General features: G+C 37.5%; 1 protein-coding gene across 4 annotated transcripts in view; it reads left to right on the top strand.

The window, feature by feature from the left end:
- Window positions 1-13,787, top strand: part of sestd1.S (SEC14 and spectrin domain containing 1 S homeolog) — an 84,049-nt gene that overhangs the window by 51,880 nt on the left and 18,382 nt on the right. For all 4 annotated transcript variants that reach the window (XM_018237453.2, XM_018237451.2, NM_001092118.1 and 1 more), the window contains 4 exon segments: window positions 2,112-2,225; window positions 5,312-5,409; window positions 10,201-10,256; window positions 10,597-10,808. In XM_018237453.2, the coding sequence (XP_018092942.1) occupies window positions 2,112-2,225; window positions 5,312-5,409; window positions 10,201-10,256; window positions 10,597-10,808 (480 nt within the window).

Raw genomic sequence — 13,787 nt, 5'->3', positions numbered from 1 at the left:
TTTGGATTTGGCCGAACCCCCGAATCCTTCGAGAAAGATTCTGCCAAATACCGAACTGAATCCGAACCCTAATTTGCATATGCACAAAGTCATGTGATTTCCCTCCCCGCCCTAATTTGCATATGTAAATTCGGATTCAGTTCGGCTGAATCCGAATCCTGCTGAAAAAGGCCGAATCCCAAACCGAATACTGGTTCCCCCTTTAGAGGGGGAAAAATTCCTTCCTGGCTCCAAAATGGCAATCGGACTAGTCCCTGGATCAACTTGGACTATGAGCTATTTCCCATAACCCTGTATTCCCTCACTTGCTAAAAAGCCATCCAACCCCTTCTTAAAGCTATCTAATGTATCAGCCTGTACAACTGATTCAGGGAGAGAATTCCACATCTTCACAGCTCTCACTGTAAAAAACCCCTTCCGAATATTTAGGCAGAACCTCTTTTCTTCTAATCGGAATGGGTGACCTCGTGTCAGCTGGAAAGACCTACTGGTAAATAAAGCATTAGAGAGATTATTATATGATCCCCTTATATATTTATACATAGTCATCATATCACCCCTTAAGCGCCTCTTCTCCAGCGTGAACATCTCCAATTTGGCCAGCCTTTCCTCATAGCTGAGATTTTCAATACCTTTTACCAGCTTAGTTGCCCTTCTCTGTACCCTCTCTAATACAATAATGTCCTGTTTGAGTGATGGAGACCAAAACTGTACGGAATATTCTAGATGGGGCCTTACAAGTGCTCTATACAGTGGAAGAATGACCCCCTCCTCCCTTGACTCTATGCCCCTTTTAATACAGCTTAAGACCTTATTTGCCCTTGATGCTGCTGACTGGCATTGCTTGCTACAGCCAAGTTTATCATCTACAAGGACTCCAAGGTCCTTTTCCATAATGGATTTGCCTAGTGCAGTCCCATTAAGGGTATAAGTGGCTTGGATATTTTTACATCCCAGGTGCATGACTTTACATTTATCAACATTGAATCTCATTTGCCACTTAGCTGCCCAGATTGCCAGTTTGTCAAGATCATGTTGCAAGGATGCCACATCCTGGATGGAATTAATTGGGCTGGATAATTTTGTGTCATCTGCAAACACTGATACATTACTTACAACACCCTCCCCTAAGTCATTAATGAACAAGTTAAATAAAAGTGGACCCAATACTGAGCCCTGGGGGACCCCACTAAGAACCTTACTCCAAGTAGAGAATGTCCCATTAACAACCCACCCTCTGTACCCGATCCTGTAGCCAGTTTCCTATCCACTGATCGCCATGATAATTGTCTATATATATCTATGCATCTGTGGCCAGCTTAACTACTTTTTTTAATAAAGGGCATCTATCATGAGTGCATTGCATTTAAATAGTATGCACCACTACCCTCTTGCATTAAGTAGGGTTTATTACCAGCAATATTATATGATTATTGTTTCATACATGGTGGCCCCCCATTCTAGACTGTAGAAGTATTTTTTTGTTTATGTGCTATTAATGGAATTGTTCCCCTGTTAAGTGCCAGTGGTCTTTGGTTATGTGTCGATGTGTGTTACCAGTTAAAAATGCTGCTCAACATAGATTAGATTGGAATCTGGAAATCTGTGGCTATGGTACTATGATTTATGGCATTTAAAATGTAATGCATTGTTTGCTACATTTTCAAGTACAAGTATCCACAATGCTCGGCACCTGGGGTTTTCCAAATAAGGGATATTTCAATAATTTGGATCTTCATACCTTATGTATACTGAAAACTCATGTGAACATTACATTAATTAAACCCAATAGGCTGGTTTTGCTTCCAATAAGGATTAATTAAACCTTTGTTTGTTCAAATACAAGGAACTGTCTTATTACTACATAGAAAAAGGAAATCATTTGTTTAAATTGTGGATTATTTGGATAAAATGGAGTCTATGGGAGACGGCCTTTCTGTAATTCTGAGTTTTCTGGATAACATATCCCATACCTGTAGCACTATACAAATAAAAATATATTTTCAAAAAAATGAAGTTCCTGCCTTTTACCCTTTCTGTTCCACGTAGAAGTGATGCAACTAGAGGTATTTGAAATACTCATATATACATGCTTTCCTTTTGTTCCACAGGTGATCTTAGTATCTGGGAACAAACTAACAAGGTACATAGAGCCTAGCCAGCTGACAGAACAATTTGGCGGAAGCCTCACCTATGACCATATGGACTGGTTGAATAAAAGGCTAGTAAGTAGATGTGCTCTCCTCTCTTTCTAGGTTTGAGATTCTATCTGTATGTCATTGTTACAGCCATGTGTAAATATCTCATAAGCAAATGGGCCAGGGCCACATATGTGACTACACTGACAAAATTTTTATTAACAGACAATAGCTGTGCTGTGTCTGATAGCAAACTGGCTTCTAATGCAGTGATCTTGAGCAGGCAGCGGGGGAAGCTTAAAACATGCTATATATTTTATTTTAAATTGAAAAAGATATTTGGGCTGTTTAACCTTTACTTACACTTATGCCCCTGATAAAGCCGGTAAGTGGCGAAATTCGTAGGGTGGCATAGGTGGATGGTGGTGAGATAAGCTCCTACTGGTTCCCATCGTAGACAGGCAGGTTGTGCCGAATGGAAAAGAATGAAAGGGGATGGGCTCTCTGAACTTATTGAACACACGGCAAATTGAAGCGGTTTAATACATACGGCTAGACTTGGCAGATTATCAGTGTGTGTTCACTTGTCCACCAAATGCAGTTTTTTAGTATATATGCTTTTTAAGGACGTTGTCCAGCACTGCGTGGACATGTGATATGCAGTGAGTTTGTTACTTATTTAGATTGTGTCATGATGTTGCAAATTAGGCTTTTATCTAACTGTAATAATAAAAGTTACATTTTGATTAAATTCAGCTATGTCAGGGTGAAAGCTCTTTAAGGTTTCAGCCATCTGAACTGGTTTGCTGGGGGTGAAAGGGTTAGTACTCAGACTCAGCCAGTGTGCTACTTTATAACTCCATTGTTGCTTCAAGCTGTCTAATCTTTAGCCAATGATTTCCCTGTTATTATTGAGAACACTGTAAATGTTAGTTCTATACAGATAAACAGTAATGAAGGGAAAATATAACAGATTTATAAATGTGTTTTAAATTTACTTCCCATTAAACAGGCATTTAAGTATAAGAACCATCTTGCTCTATTCCCAGGAGGTTCCTACTCTGAATAATGGCTTTTTAGTGTAGGAATAAGCTGCATTGCTATGCCCTTCTCTATATATGGAGTAGAATATCACCATCAAGTGGTCAGAAATAGTTTGCACTGTCTATTGGAACTTTTTAATTGAGCAAGTTAACTGGCAATTCTTAATTGCATGTACATGAAAAAAGGTTTTGGTCTGACTTCCTTTATTTTATATTCTTTTATTCTTTCGAACACAAAATAAGCAGAACACTTGATTTTTAACACCGAACATATTGGGACATCATTACATTAAAAACAATTATACTTCTAAAAACAAAGCTTTATTTGTGGCATCTTGTTAACTATGAACACATATGAATTGATGCTGACATACTCATGGTTCTGTGCACTTTAACTTGTAGAGCTGATATCCAAATTCTCAGCCAACATCTAGCTTAAAGTAACACAAAAACTAAAAGTGTATCAAAGTAATAAAAATATAATACATTGTTGCTCTGCACTGGTAAAAGTTTCAAAGCTTTAGAAACACAACTATAGTTTATATACTTGGCTGTGTAGCCATGGGGGCAGCCATTCAAGCTTGAAAAAAATAGAAAAGGTACAGGTTACTAAGCAGATAAAAGATAAAACACCATTGTATTGGACAGGGCTTACCTGTTATGCGCTATGTAACCTATGCCCTTTCTCCTTTTTTATGTCTTGAATACACAGCAGCTTATTTATTTAAACTATAGTAGAGTTGCTGAAGCAAACACAACTTTGCAGCAGTACATTATTTGTACTTTGATAAACTTTAATTTTTTGGTGTTTCTTTTGCTTTAAACATTGATTAGAACAGAGCAGCCAGTAATGAAGTGTAATACTTAATCAAGCAAGATTGGCTCTTTTCTGAGTGATGTAACTATAGAGGACTAATACTCTGTTACTGATGGGGGGGGGCTGGGGTGCAAGTGGGACAGCTGGCTGATGAGCAGTTTCAGCATATTTATTTCTAGTTTTGGGGGGCCCTAAATGATTTTGCAGTTGGGCCCAGTAACATTTAGTTATGCCACTTGTCTTTTCCTGTGTACAATAACTATGTGGTCATTAGTTTATCACTACATTCTTTCTGAGGAAAGTGTGTTCAGTGATACTATGTTTATTCTGATTCCAGTAGAGCTGAAATCCCATGCTTGCCAACTTCAGTTCAGTTGTCTGTAATGGGATATGCCTTTTGTGTGATCCAGCTACATGGAGGTTTTTAAATAAGAACTGTAAAAAAATACTGAAACTGCTGTATTTTATATACTGGACATGCTGTACCAGCCCAGAGTTTCAATTGCTATATAACAGCAGAGTTTAATTCCTTGAAAACGGTCTATATCAGAGCTGCTGTTGAGAAGCTGAAAATGATGAAAATAATAGTAGAATGTGAGATAACATATGTCAAAGTCCCTGATGTTATAGGGATAATTATTATGTAGCATGATGCTCCGTATCACACGTTATATATTGTTTATATTGTGAGTTGGTCCCTAAGCTCCAGTTACTTAAAATACCCCAAAGCTAGTTCTGTGAATCAATGGGAAAGAGTATGGGGAGCTACTGGGGGTATCTCTGGGGGCACATATCTTTAGTGCCAATGGGCTGTTGTGGCTTTGGTCTTGTACAGGAGCCCACATTATATGGCTTAAGGTTTAGACATTCTTTCAAGTTGTCTTTACAGAAAAAATTCAACTGGCTTCACTCTTATGACCATGTGACTGCCATGCAACTTAATTTAATGAATGGGTTTCCATTAAATATAAGGTAGACTAAATTCAGGTTGTGGCATGCTATAGTTCCTTCCAGCTCTTGCAGTTGGATCACATTGTGGCACAGCTGAGTGTACTACTCCAGTTTACTGGAAATTTCATACCTGCTCAAGGTATTAAAAGGGTTTTAGGATTTTAGTTACCCTTTAAAAATAGACACAGATTCCTCACTAATACTTTTTTCTTGGGAGGATATTTTAATGACATTTGTTCAAAGGGGTTTTTACTTATGTCTGACCAAAGCTTTTCATGTTAAGTCATTAGTATTCACTCTGCGCTGCTTTATACAAATGCTCCCATTGTGTGCAATAATGGTGTTTTTCTTCTGCATCTCAGGTATTTGAGAAGTTCACAAAGGAATCCACATCACTTCTGGACGAGCTTGCTGTTATCAACAATGGAAGTGATAAGGGAAGCCAGGACGAGAAGGAGAGGTGTGTGGATTGGTTTGTGAAATTGACTTATTGTTCCCGCCCTGTGCCTCGCTCACCATAATGGTACTGTCAGAGTTTTTGCATTCTGTATACGCCGGCGGCAAGAGATGTTGGAAACTAGCGATTTTACCTTGCAAGTCACAGTCACATTGTTCTTGCATGAAAAAAGGACACGGTCAAGTGACAATAATGAGTGATTGAAAATAACGCAGATAAAAGAAAAGGCTTCACACACATTAAAATATGTGGTTTTGCTTCTAGGCAATTAGGACAAATAAAACCAATATATGTTCATGTTGTTCATATAAACCTCACTCCAGTAATTCAGCATCTGTGGCTTATCCATTATGTAGGGGAAGCTCTAAAGCAGTAAACAAAGTCAGGCCAAATAAAAACTGCACACTAATGCCATACTTCCATCATGCCTGATTCTACACAAGCCAATTTTCTGCTTGTCTGACCAAATCAGTCTACAAGATGATCTCATAGATATTGCCCAATTTGTTGCAGATTGCCATGTTCAGCAGTGGCTTGATGGGTCAGATACAGACACATCAACTCTCCCATATTCTTCAGGAGTCACCCTGAATTAGCCTCCCTTTACCCACTGTCAGTAATTTTAATTTAATCCTAACTTACCCACTGAAATGCATAGATCAGATCTCATTTGTCCATGTTATTGCAAACTGCTATCACTGAAAAACAGCACTAATGCACACACTTCTGAGTGAACAACTGCACATGTTCCAACCAACACTACTAGACCAAAGTTTACTGTGTCTAAACTTTTGCACAACATCATGAGTCAGAATTCAAGCAATTGACATTAGTAGAGGCACTTAGCCAACAACCTTAAACCCATCTCAAGGTGTTGTGTCTAGTTAATTTCTTAGGCCCTTTAGGTGGAACATTCACCTAGAACAGGTACATGACCTCCACTGACTGCAGAGAATACTAGTAACACAAAATGATACTCCTTTCCAGACAGGTCTGCATAGGCAATAATTATGATTCCACCATTGGGCCAGACAGTTTATCCTTATCCAAATTGGCAAACCACGTGCCTGGATTTATTTAATTTGCAATCTTGCTGATAGCTTTGCGCTATATGCAGATGCTTTAGATCATTTCGTTTTTCTTTAGGTTATAGTTAATGCTGTTGCTGAAGCTCAGATAAACTATGCTTATAGAGTACCACATAGTGTATACGGTACCACCCGGAAGTTTGATACAAATTAAGGAACATATATTTTTAATGATTCTCGCTATTAGCTGTTCATGTTTCAATTGTCCCCTTAAGTGAATGCAATTTACTGCACACCTGTTTGCATGTGGAAGTAATTCAGCAACAGATGTGAACTTGGGCCTCTTTTGTTCCTGCTTCCTAAAAGCAAGAGAGGTTAAATATTTTAACAATGTAATTTTGGTAGCTGTGTTTGCCATTTGGGATGTGTGTTGTATAATTGCTATATTGCATGCCTTAGTTGCTACAAGATTCCTCCCAACCTATGGGGAATACTGTAGGCAAGGTAATATAACTTTTTGAATTGAATATTACTTTTGACCTCCCAGGGTAGCGCAGTTAGGTCCTTGCTCTTAACCACAGTTCTGTTTACTTTCCTATGGCAGTTCATCAACAGCAGAATGTAATGGTTTTTTTCTGGAGTTTCCAACAGGCAGTTTTACAATTTGGCAATAAACAATGATGGCCGCAGTACACCAGTTTGAGAATTCAAATAAAGGGGTTGGCTTGTGCAGTTCAATGTCTGCCTATCACCTTATAATACACCAAAGTTATAAGAGCTAATCTGAATTTCTGTTTTGGTCAGTCAACACTCACTGGAGTTTGATATACCAGATTGTCACTTGTTACAGTCCTGTTTAGAGAGACAGCAATAGAGTTGTCACTAGAACCTTAGGAAACATCTCATGTCTCATCAACTTGCAAATTTCCAGTTGTCAATCCCTTGATGTACTGTGGCCCACAAAGCTGTTCGTATACAATCAATGTTTTAGTAGTAAGTCTTTCGCAACCTCAGCCTTACTCAAAGTTTTGTCTGGTTCAGTTCTGAGCAGTTCTGTTCTGGTGGACAATTATGTGGAACATCAACCTAGCAGCAATAGGTACATGCCCTCGTCTAACTGCAGGGAATAATATCCATACATATTGATACTCAAACCTCATCCAAACCAGTATCTTGGGCAAGTATTACACCATTTACTGAAATCCTTCACAGGTGTGTGATCAGTTATCCAGAATGCTCGGGAACTGAGGTTTTCTGGATAACTGATCTCTCCTTAATTTGGATATTCATATCTTATATACTAGAAAAACTAGTAAACATTAATTAAACCCAATGGGCAGGTTTTGCAATAATGATTACTATACCTTAGTTTGGATCAAGTACAAGGTACTGTTTTATTATTACAGAGAAAGAGGAAATAATTTTTACAAATTTGGATTATTTGGATAAAATGGAGTCTATGGGAGATGGCCTTTCCTTAATTTGAAGCTTTCTAGATAATGGACCCTATACATGTTATTGTTTTACATTTCCAATTCTGTGGACTTGGATTAGCTGTTTCAGAAATTTCTTGCATTAAATATGTTAGACATGCTTGAGGGTTTTTTTGGCACACTGGGGGTCATTTATCAACACTGGGCAAATTTGCCCATGGGCAGTAACCTATGGCAACCAATCAAATTGCTGCATTTATTGTTCTACTTGCAGTTGGCTTCAAAAAGCTAATCACTGATTGGTTGCTATAGGTAACTGCCCATGGGCAAATTTGCACAGTGTTGATAAATGAACCCCATTGTGTCTAGAGATGGAATTCTGGGAAATAAATCCTTTCCACCCACCAGTGCTATCAGCTGGGCAGGACCTATAGTTTCTCTGCAATGTCATTTTTAGAACTTACTGCCAAATATATTTAACCTTTTAAAAATGCTTACATTCATATACAGGTAGTAAGCTGTACATCCTAAATATTTGGACAACTTTTTTCTAATTTTGGCTCTGTAAATTACCACAATGAATTTTAAATGAAACAACTCAGATACATTTGAACTGCAGACTTTCAGCTTTAATTCAGTGGGTTGAACAAAAAGATTGCATAAAAATGTGAGGAACTAAAGCCTTTTTTTAACACAATCATTTGAGGGGCTCAAAAGCAATTGGACCATTGACTCAAACGCTAGTTCATGGGCAGTTGTGGGCAATTCCTTCATTATGTCATTATCAATGAAGCAGATAAAAGCCCTGGAGTTGATTTGAGGGGGGGGCTTGCTTGTATGTGGAAGATTGTACAAGATGCAGTCAAATGAGCTCTCCATGCAGATGAAACAAGCCATCCTTAAGCTGCAAAAACAGAAAAACCCATCTGGGAAATTGCTACAATATTAGGAGTGGCAAAATCGACAGTTTGGTACATCCTTAGAAAGAAAGAAAGCACTGGTGAACTCAGCAATGCAAATAAATCTGGACGTCCACAGAAGATAACAGTGGTGGATGATCACAGAATTATTTCCATGGTGAAGAGAAACCCCTTCACAATAGCCAAACAAGTGAAGAACATTCTCCAGCAGGTAGGCATATCGATATCCAAGTCTTAGATTAGACTCATTTAGTCAATTAGACTCATTGGCGATTACAGCGCAGAACATAACAAAATGACACTGGCACATTTTACAACAAGATAAACAGCTCAAGGAAGTTATTGGTAAAAAAAAACTCTGATTACTTTCAGACGCAGCAAAAATTTACCCGACAAATTAACCCAAAGTCACTATACCCGTTCCATTAAGTCAACCTGGCTAACAAATAAAAATAGAGGTTGCTACAAATGCGGGAATTGCTTGGCATATCCATTGGTTGAAAGGAGATCCACAGTAATTAAAAGAAGGACCAATATGGAGTATAAATTAAGAAATTACATGAATTGTAAGAGTACATGCGTAGTATATTTAATGACATGCAAATGTGTCATGCAATATGTGGGTGATATCACGTGGGTAATATAAAAAATAAATGTAATACATCAATAGCAAATCACGTTAATGGCTCCCATAATAGCAATATCAATGTTATGAAATTCATGGCTATTGAACAAGTCCAACAAACCACTCGAGTAGGAGATGTGAATAAAATATTGCTCCAACAAGAAGCACGGTAGATTCATGGATTGAATAGCAAATCCCAGAAATGGTCTAAATGAGGCATGTACATACACCCCATTTTTATAATAACTTTGTAATTGTATATCCGTTACTAATGAACCAAGTAGAAAGAGCTAGTATAATGTCAATTAACTTTGGTATTTTTTCACTGACAGAATTAATATAAAATTTTGGAATGTCTCAGGCTCAACCTGCATATAGTCACTGTGGTAATGTATGGGTAATAGATACATTATAACATTTAGGGTAGCGCATGCACATTCGGCACTGAGCTAAGCTTAAGGCACTGAACTTGTGTTAAAAAAAGGCTTTAGTTCCTCACATTGTTATGCAATCTATATGTTCAACCCACTAAATTAAAGCTAAAAGTCTGCAGTTCAACTGCATCCGAGTTGTTTCATTTAAAATTCATTGTGGTAATGTACAGAACCAAAATTAGAAAAAAGTTGTCTCTGTCCAAAGATTTATGGGCCTTACTGTATGTATTTATGATTGGGATTCAGGGCCAATATTACATTAATACCTTTAATAAACAAATGTCATTCATAGATATTATATTGTGCTTTTAAAGCAGTTATTGCGGTCATTCATAATCTTCTTTTTATTTCAAGGTCAGTTGATTTCAATTATCTCCCATCTGTTGACCCAGAGACTGTTTTGCAGACAGGTAAATTTTTATTTTGGGAAATCTTATTATTAAAAATAGGGCCATGGGAGTATATATGTGATTATATTCATATGCTTTGCCCTCCTATTCTCTGATATGCTGACGGGGAAGGACACAATATCTACAGAGTTGGTTTTTATATGCTAGTAGAGACATCTAATTCCGTAATAACTGAGGCTATATAAAAATAGAAATGAAGGTTTTAATAGAAATAAGGTGCAATATCCACATATATATATATATATATATATATATATATATATATATATATATATATATATATGTGTATATATATATATATATATATGATATTTATATTTAATATATTTAATCTCTCCAGGTCATGAGCTGTTATCAGAACTGCAGCAACGCCGTTTTAATGGGTCTGATGGAGGAGTTTCTTGGTCTCCGATGGATGATGAGCTTCTGGCTCAGCCTCAGGTCATGAAGTTACTCGATTCACTTCGCGAGCAGTATACACGGTATCAAGAGGTGTGCCGACAGCGCAGCAAGCGCACTCAGTTAGATGAGATTCAGCAGAAGGTCATGCAGGTAAACTACCATTAAGTGGGTTGCTGCTGATTGGACATCCCTGACATTGTCTAAACATTTTCAGACAATATGGTGTTTGCATTTTTATCAGAGGAATTTTATTTCCAGTGTAGCCTCTTTGAGTCCTTCCTGCCATAAATGCCTTACCTGCCTCTCAGTGGCTTCACTGGAGTGTACGAGTGATTACAATATTCCCCCGCTCATCGAAAACATGGCTGTCCATGTGTGAATAGTCCCCACAAGGTGCTATGTTATCCCTTTCCAAGTTGATCTTGCTCCCAAATAACACTAGTAGCTTGGAAGATTCAGTCAGTGAATCTTTGTGTAACACAATGGACCATTAGCTAGTCTGAGAGTATTACCAGGGCACTGCCTGTATGAGTTTGTATATTCTCCCCATGCTCATGTAGGTTTACTCCACGCACTTCAGTTCCTTCCTCTATTTCGGATACATACAGGCATAATAATAATTGGCTCCTAATAAAATTGACCCTACTGTGTGTAAATGTAATTGTTACTTGTAAGTTCCACTGTGGCAGTGGCCCGATATGGCCCGATATGAATAATATATAATATCTATAAAGGACTGTGAAATAGTGAGTGTGGTTTAAATCTTAGTATAACATTAATCATTTAAGCTTTATCGCTAGTCCACCTTCCAGCTCAGATGAAACAGCAGCACCCACATAAGTGTTTGTGATGGTATATTGATTAGCTATAGACTTTCTGTATGGTATACCTTTTAAGTGGCATTAAATGGAATAGTAACTGCATAACCAGGGGGTGCAAAAATGTTAGACACCCCCAGGGATTATAATGTCTTTTCCTGAACAAGTCATAGTTCAAATGATACAAAGGCAGGCAGCATCTAACAGAGATATTAGCTAACAGCAGCTGCTATCATTATCCGTTGCTACTAATTCCCACAATGTATCTTTCTCTTTAAATTTGAGTAGGTATTTTTAGCATAATTCTGTAATTTTCTTGGTTATGCCCAAATGTTTGACATTACTTTTCTCACTCTATTGCATCATATGACTTGATTTAGGGGGTATAAAACTTATCCTGTTATCATGCCCCCATTTATTTTCCAAGTAAGTATTATAATTGCATTCATGGATTGCTATTAGAAGGCTCCTAAAAATTACACTAAGGCCCTTTGCTGAGTTAATATTCAGATTGTCTGAGCGAAGGAATGATTAAAATGAAGTATCTAGCTGCGTTTGGCAAACCTCCTCCATTAATGCATTTAAATGAACGTGTTTATTGGGGCACTAACCTCAATTTACATCAGTCTGATTATAAATAGACCTCTTTTTGTTTGATCTACCGTATGTACTGATGGCGCATAGTAAATACTCTCAACGTTCCTCTGCGCACAAGACTAAAAGGTTTATCTTTTTTCCTCTAGTCTTATTTCCAGCTATTGAGAGATTGCCACAATAACATGTAAAAACAGATTATGGTACAGTAATATTATTTTCTCTTGGGAATTACTTTTTGAAATCTTTCATTTTCAGTTTCATAGGGTTTTATCCCAGGATTTCCTTAAGAGAATTTACCTAGCGTGTCTGGGGCATGAGAGAAACACTGCACCCATCCCCTCCAATAAATCCACATTTCATCTGTGTCACCAATTATCATGAAAAGTGAAAAAACGAAAGTCATTAAACTTGACTCAGTTTATTTTTAAATATCTAAAAATTGTTAAATTACTGTAATATTTAATTTAATAGCTGACATTTGTTGAACATGTGTTGGTTAAAAAGAAAATTGCACATTTAAATGTTATCACATAGTCATTCCATTTCCCTTTTCTGTAAACATAATTAGGCCTATTTTATACAACTTCCAACCTAGCCTTTTGCAGTACGGGGTTATCATGCATAACATAAGACACTGTTTCACAGCTCACTATAAACCTATCACCAAACAGAAACTTTGACATCTGGATTAAGAAATGTTAGTAATCTATATTAAACTCTCTTCCCAGTTCTAATGAGAAATTAGAGAAATTAATTAGTGCACATTTACACTTGAAGCAGCTGTTTGCCTAAAAATGTATGCAGCTGTTGAACGCATTGGCACCATTCATTAAAGATACTTGCACTTAAAGGAATGGTAATGTTTTATAGGAATGATAATATAGGGTACTGTTGCCCTGCACTGGTAATACTGGTATGTTGCTTCAGAAACTCTGCTATAGTTTATAAAAACCAGCTGCTGTGTAGCCATGGGGGCAGCCATTCAAGCACAGGATTCACAGTAAATAACAGATAAGAATCCCATTGTATGCTAGTACTTACAATATCTGTTATCTGCTGAGTATCCTGTGCCTTTTCTCCTTTGTCAGCTTTGAATGGCTGCCCCCCATGGCTACACAGCAGCTTGTTTCTGTAACTATTGAAGAGGTCCAGAAGCAAACATACAACCTTTACAGTGCAGCGCAACACTACATTATATTTTCTTTACCATAGAACACTTTTGTTTTTTGGTGTTACTGTTTTTTTTTTTTTTTAAACACTGCCCACCCTTCAAGGTACTTGCACAAAGCTCCATTGTGCCCATACATTCGGTTCAGATGAATCGTACACAGATATGCTTATTGAAGCAAGGAAATTCTGGAGCTACCACCACGTCAAAGACAGTTCTAATTCCCGGGTTCCTACATCAGGCTGCGTCAGTAGGCACAGCAGAAGACTTGTTTGAATGCTGAGCACCGAAAATTAAGCAATCCACTCAATGAGTCCATTTGAACTCTTTTCGTCAGCTAAGGAGCCCTTAGATAATGTGTTAGGTGTACTGCCATAAATGTACAGCAGATATTTTATATAGGTACAGTCATATGCAAAAGATTGGGAACCCCTCTTAGTTCTTTGGAGTTTTGTTTATCATTGGCTGAGCTTTCAAAGTAGCAACTTCCTTTTAATATACAGTGGTGTGAAAAACTATTTGCCCCCTTCCTGATTTCTTATTCTT

The sequence above is a fragment of the Xenopus laevis genome, chromosome 9_10S, assembly GCF_017654675.1.
Source record: "Xenopus laevis strain J_2021 chromosome 9_10S, Xenopus_laevis_v10.1, whole genome shotgun sequence".
In the NCBI taxonomy this organism is placed as follows: Eukaryota; Metazoa; Chordata; class Amphibia; order Anura; family Pipidae; genus Xenopus; species Xenopus laevis.
The sequence above is the reverse complement of the archived record's forward strand: the minus strand, read 5'-3'. Positions and strand labels throughout refer to the sequence as shown.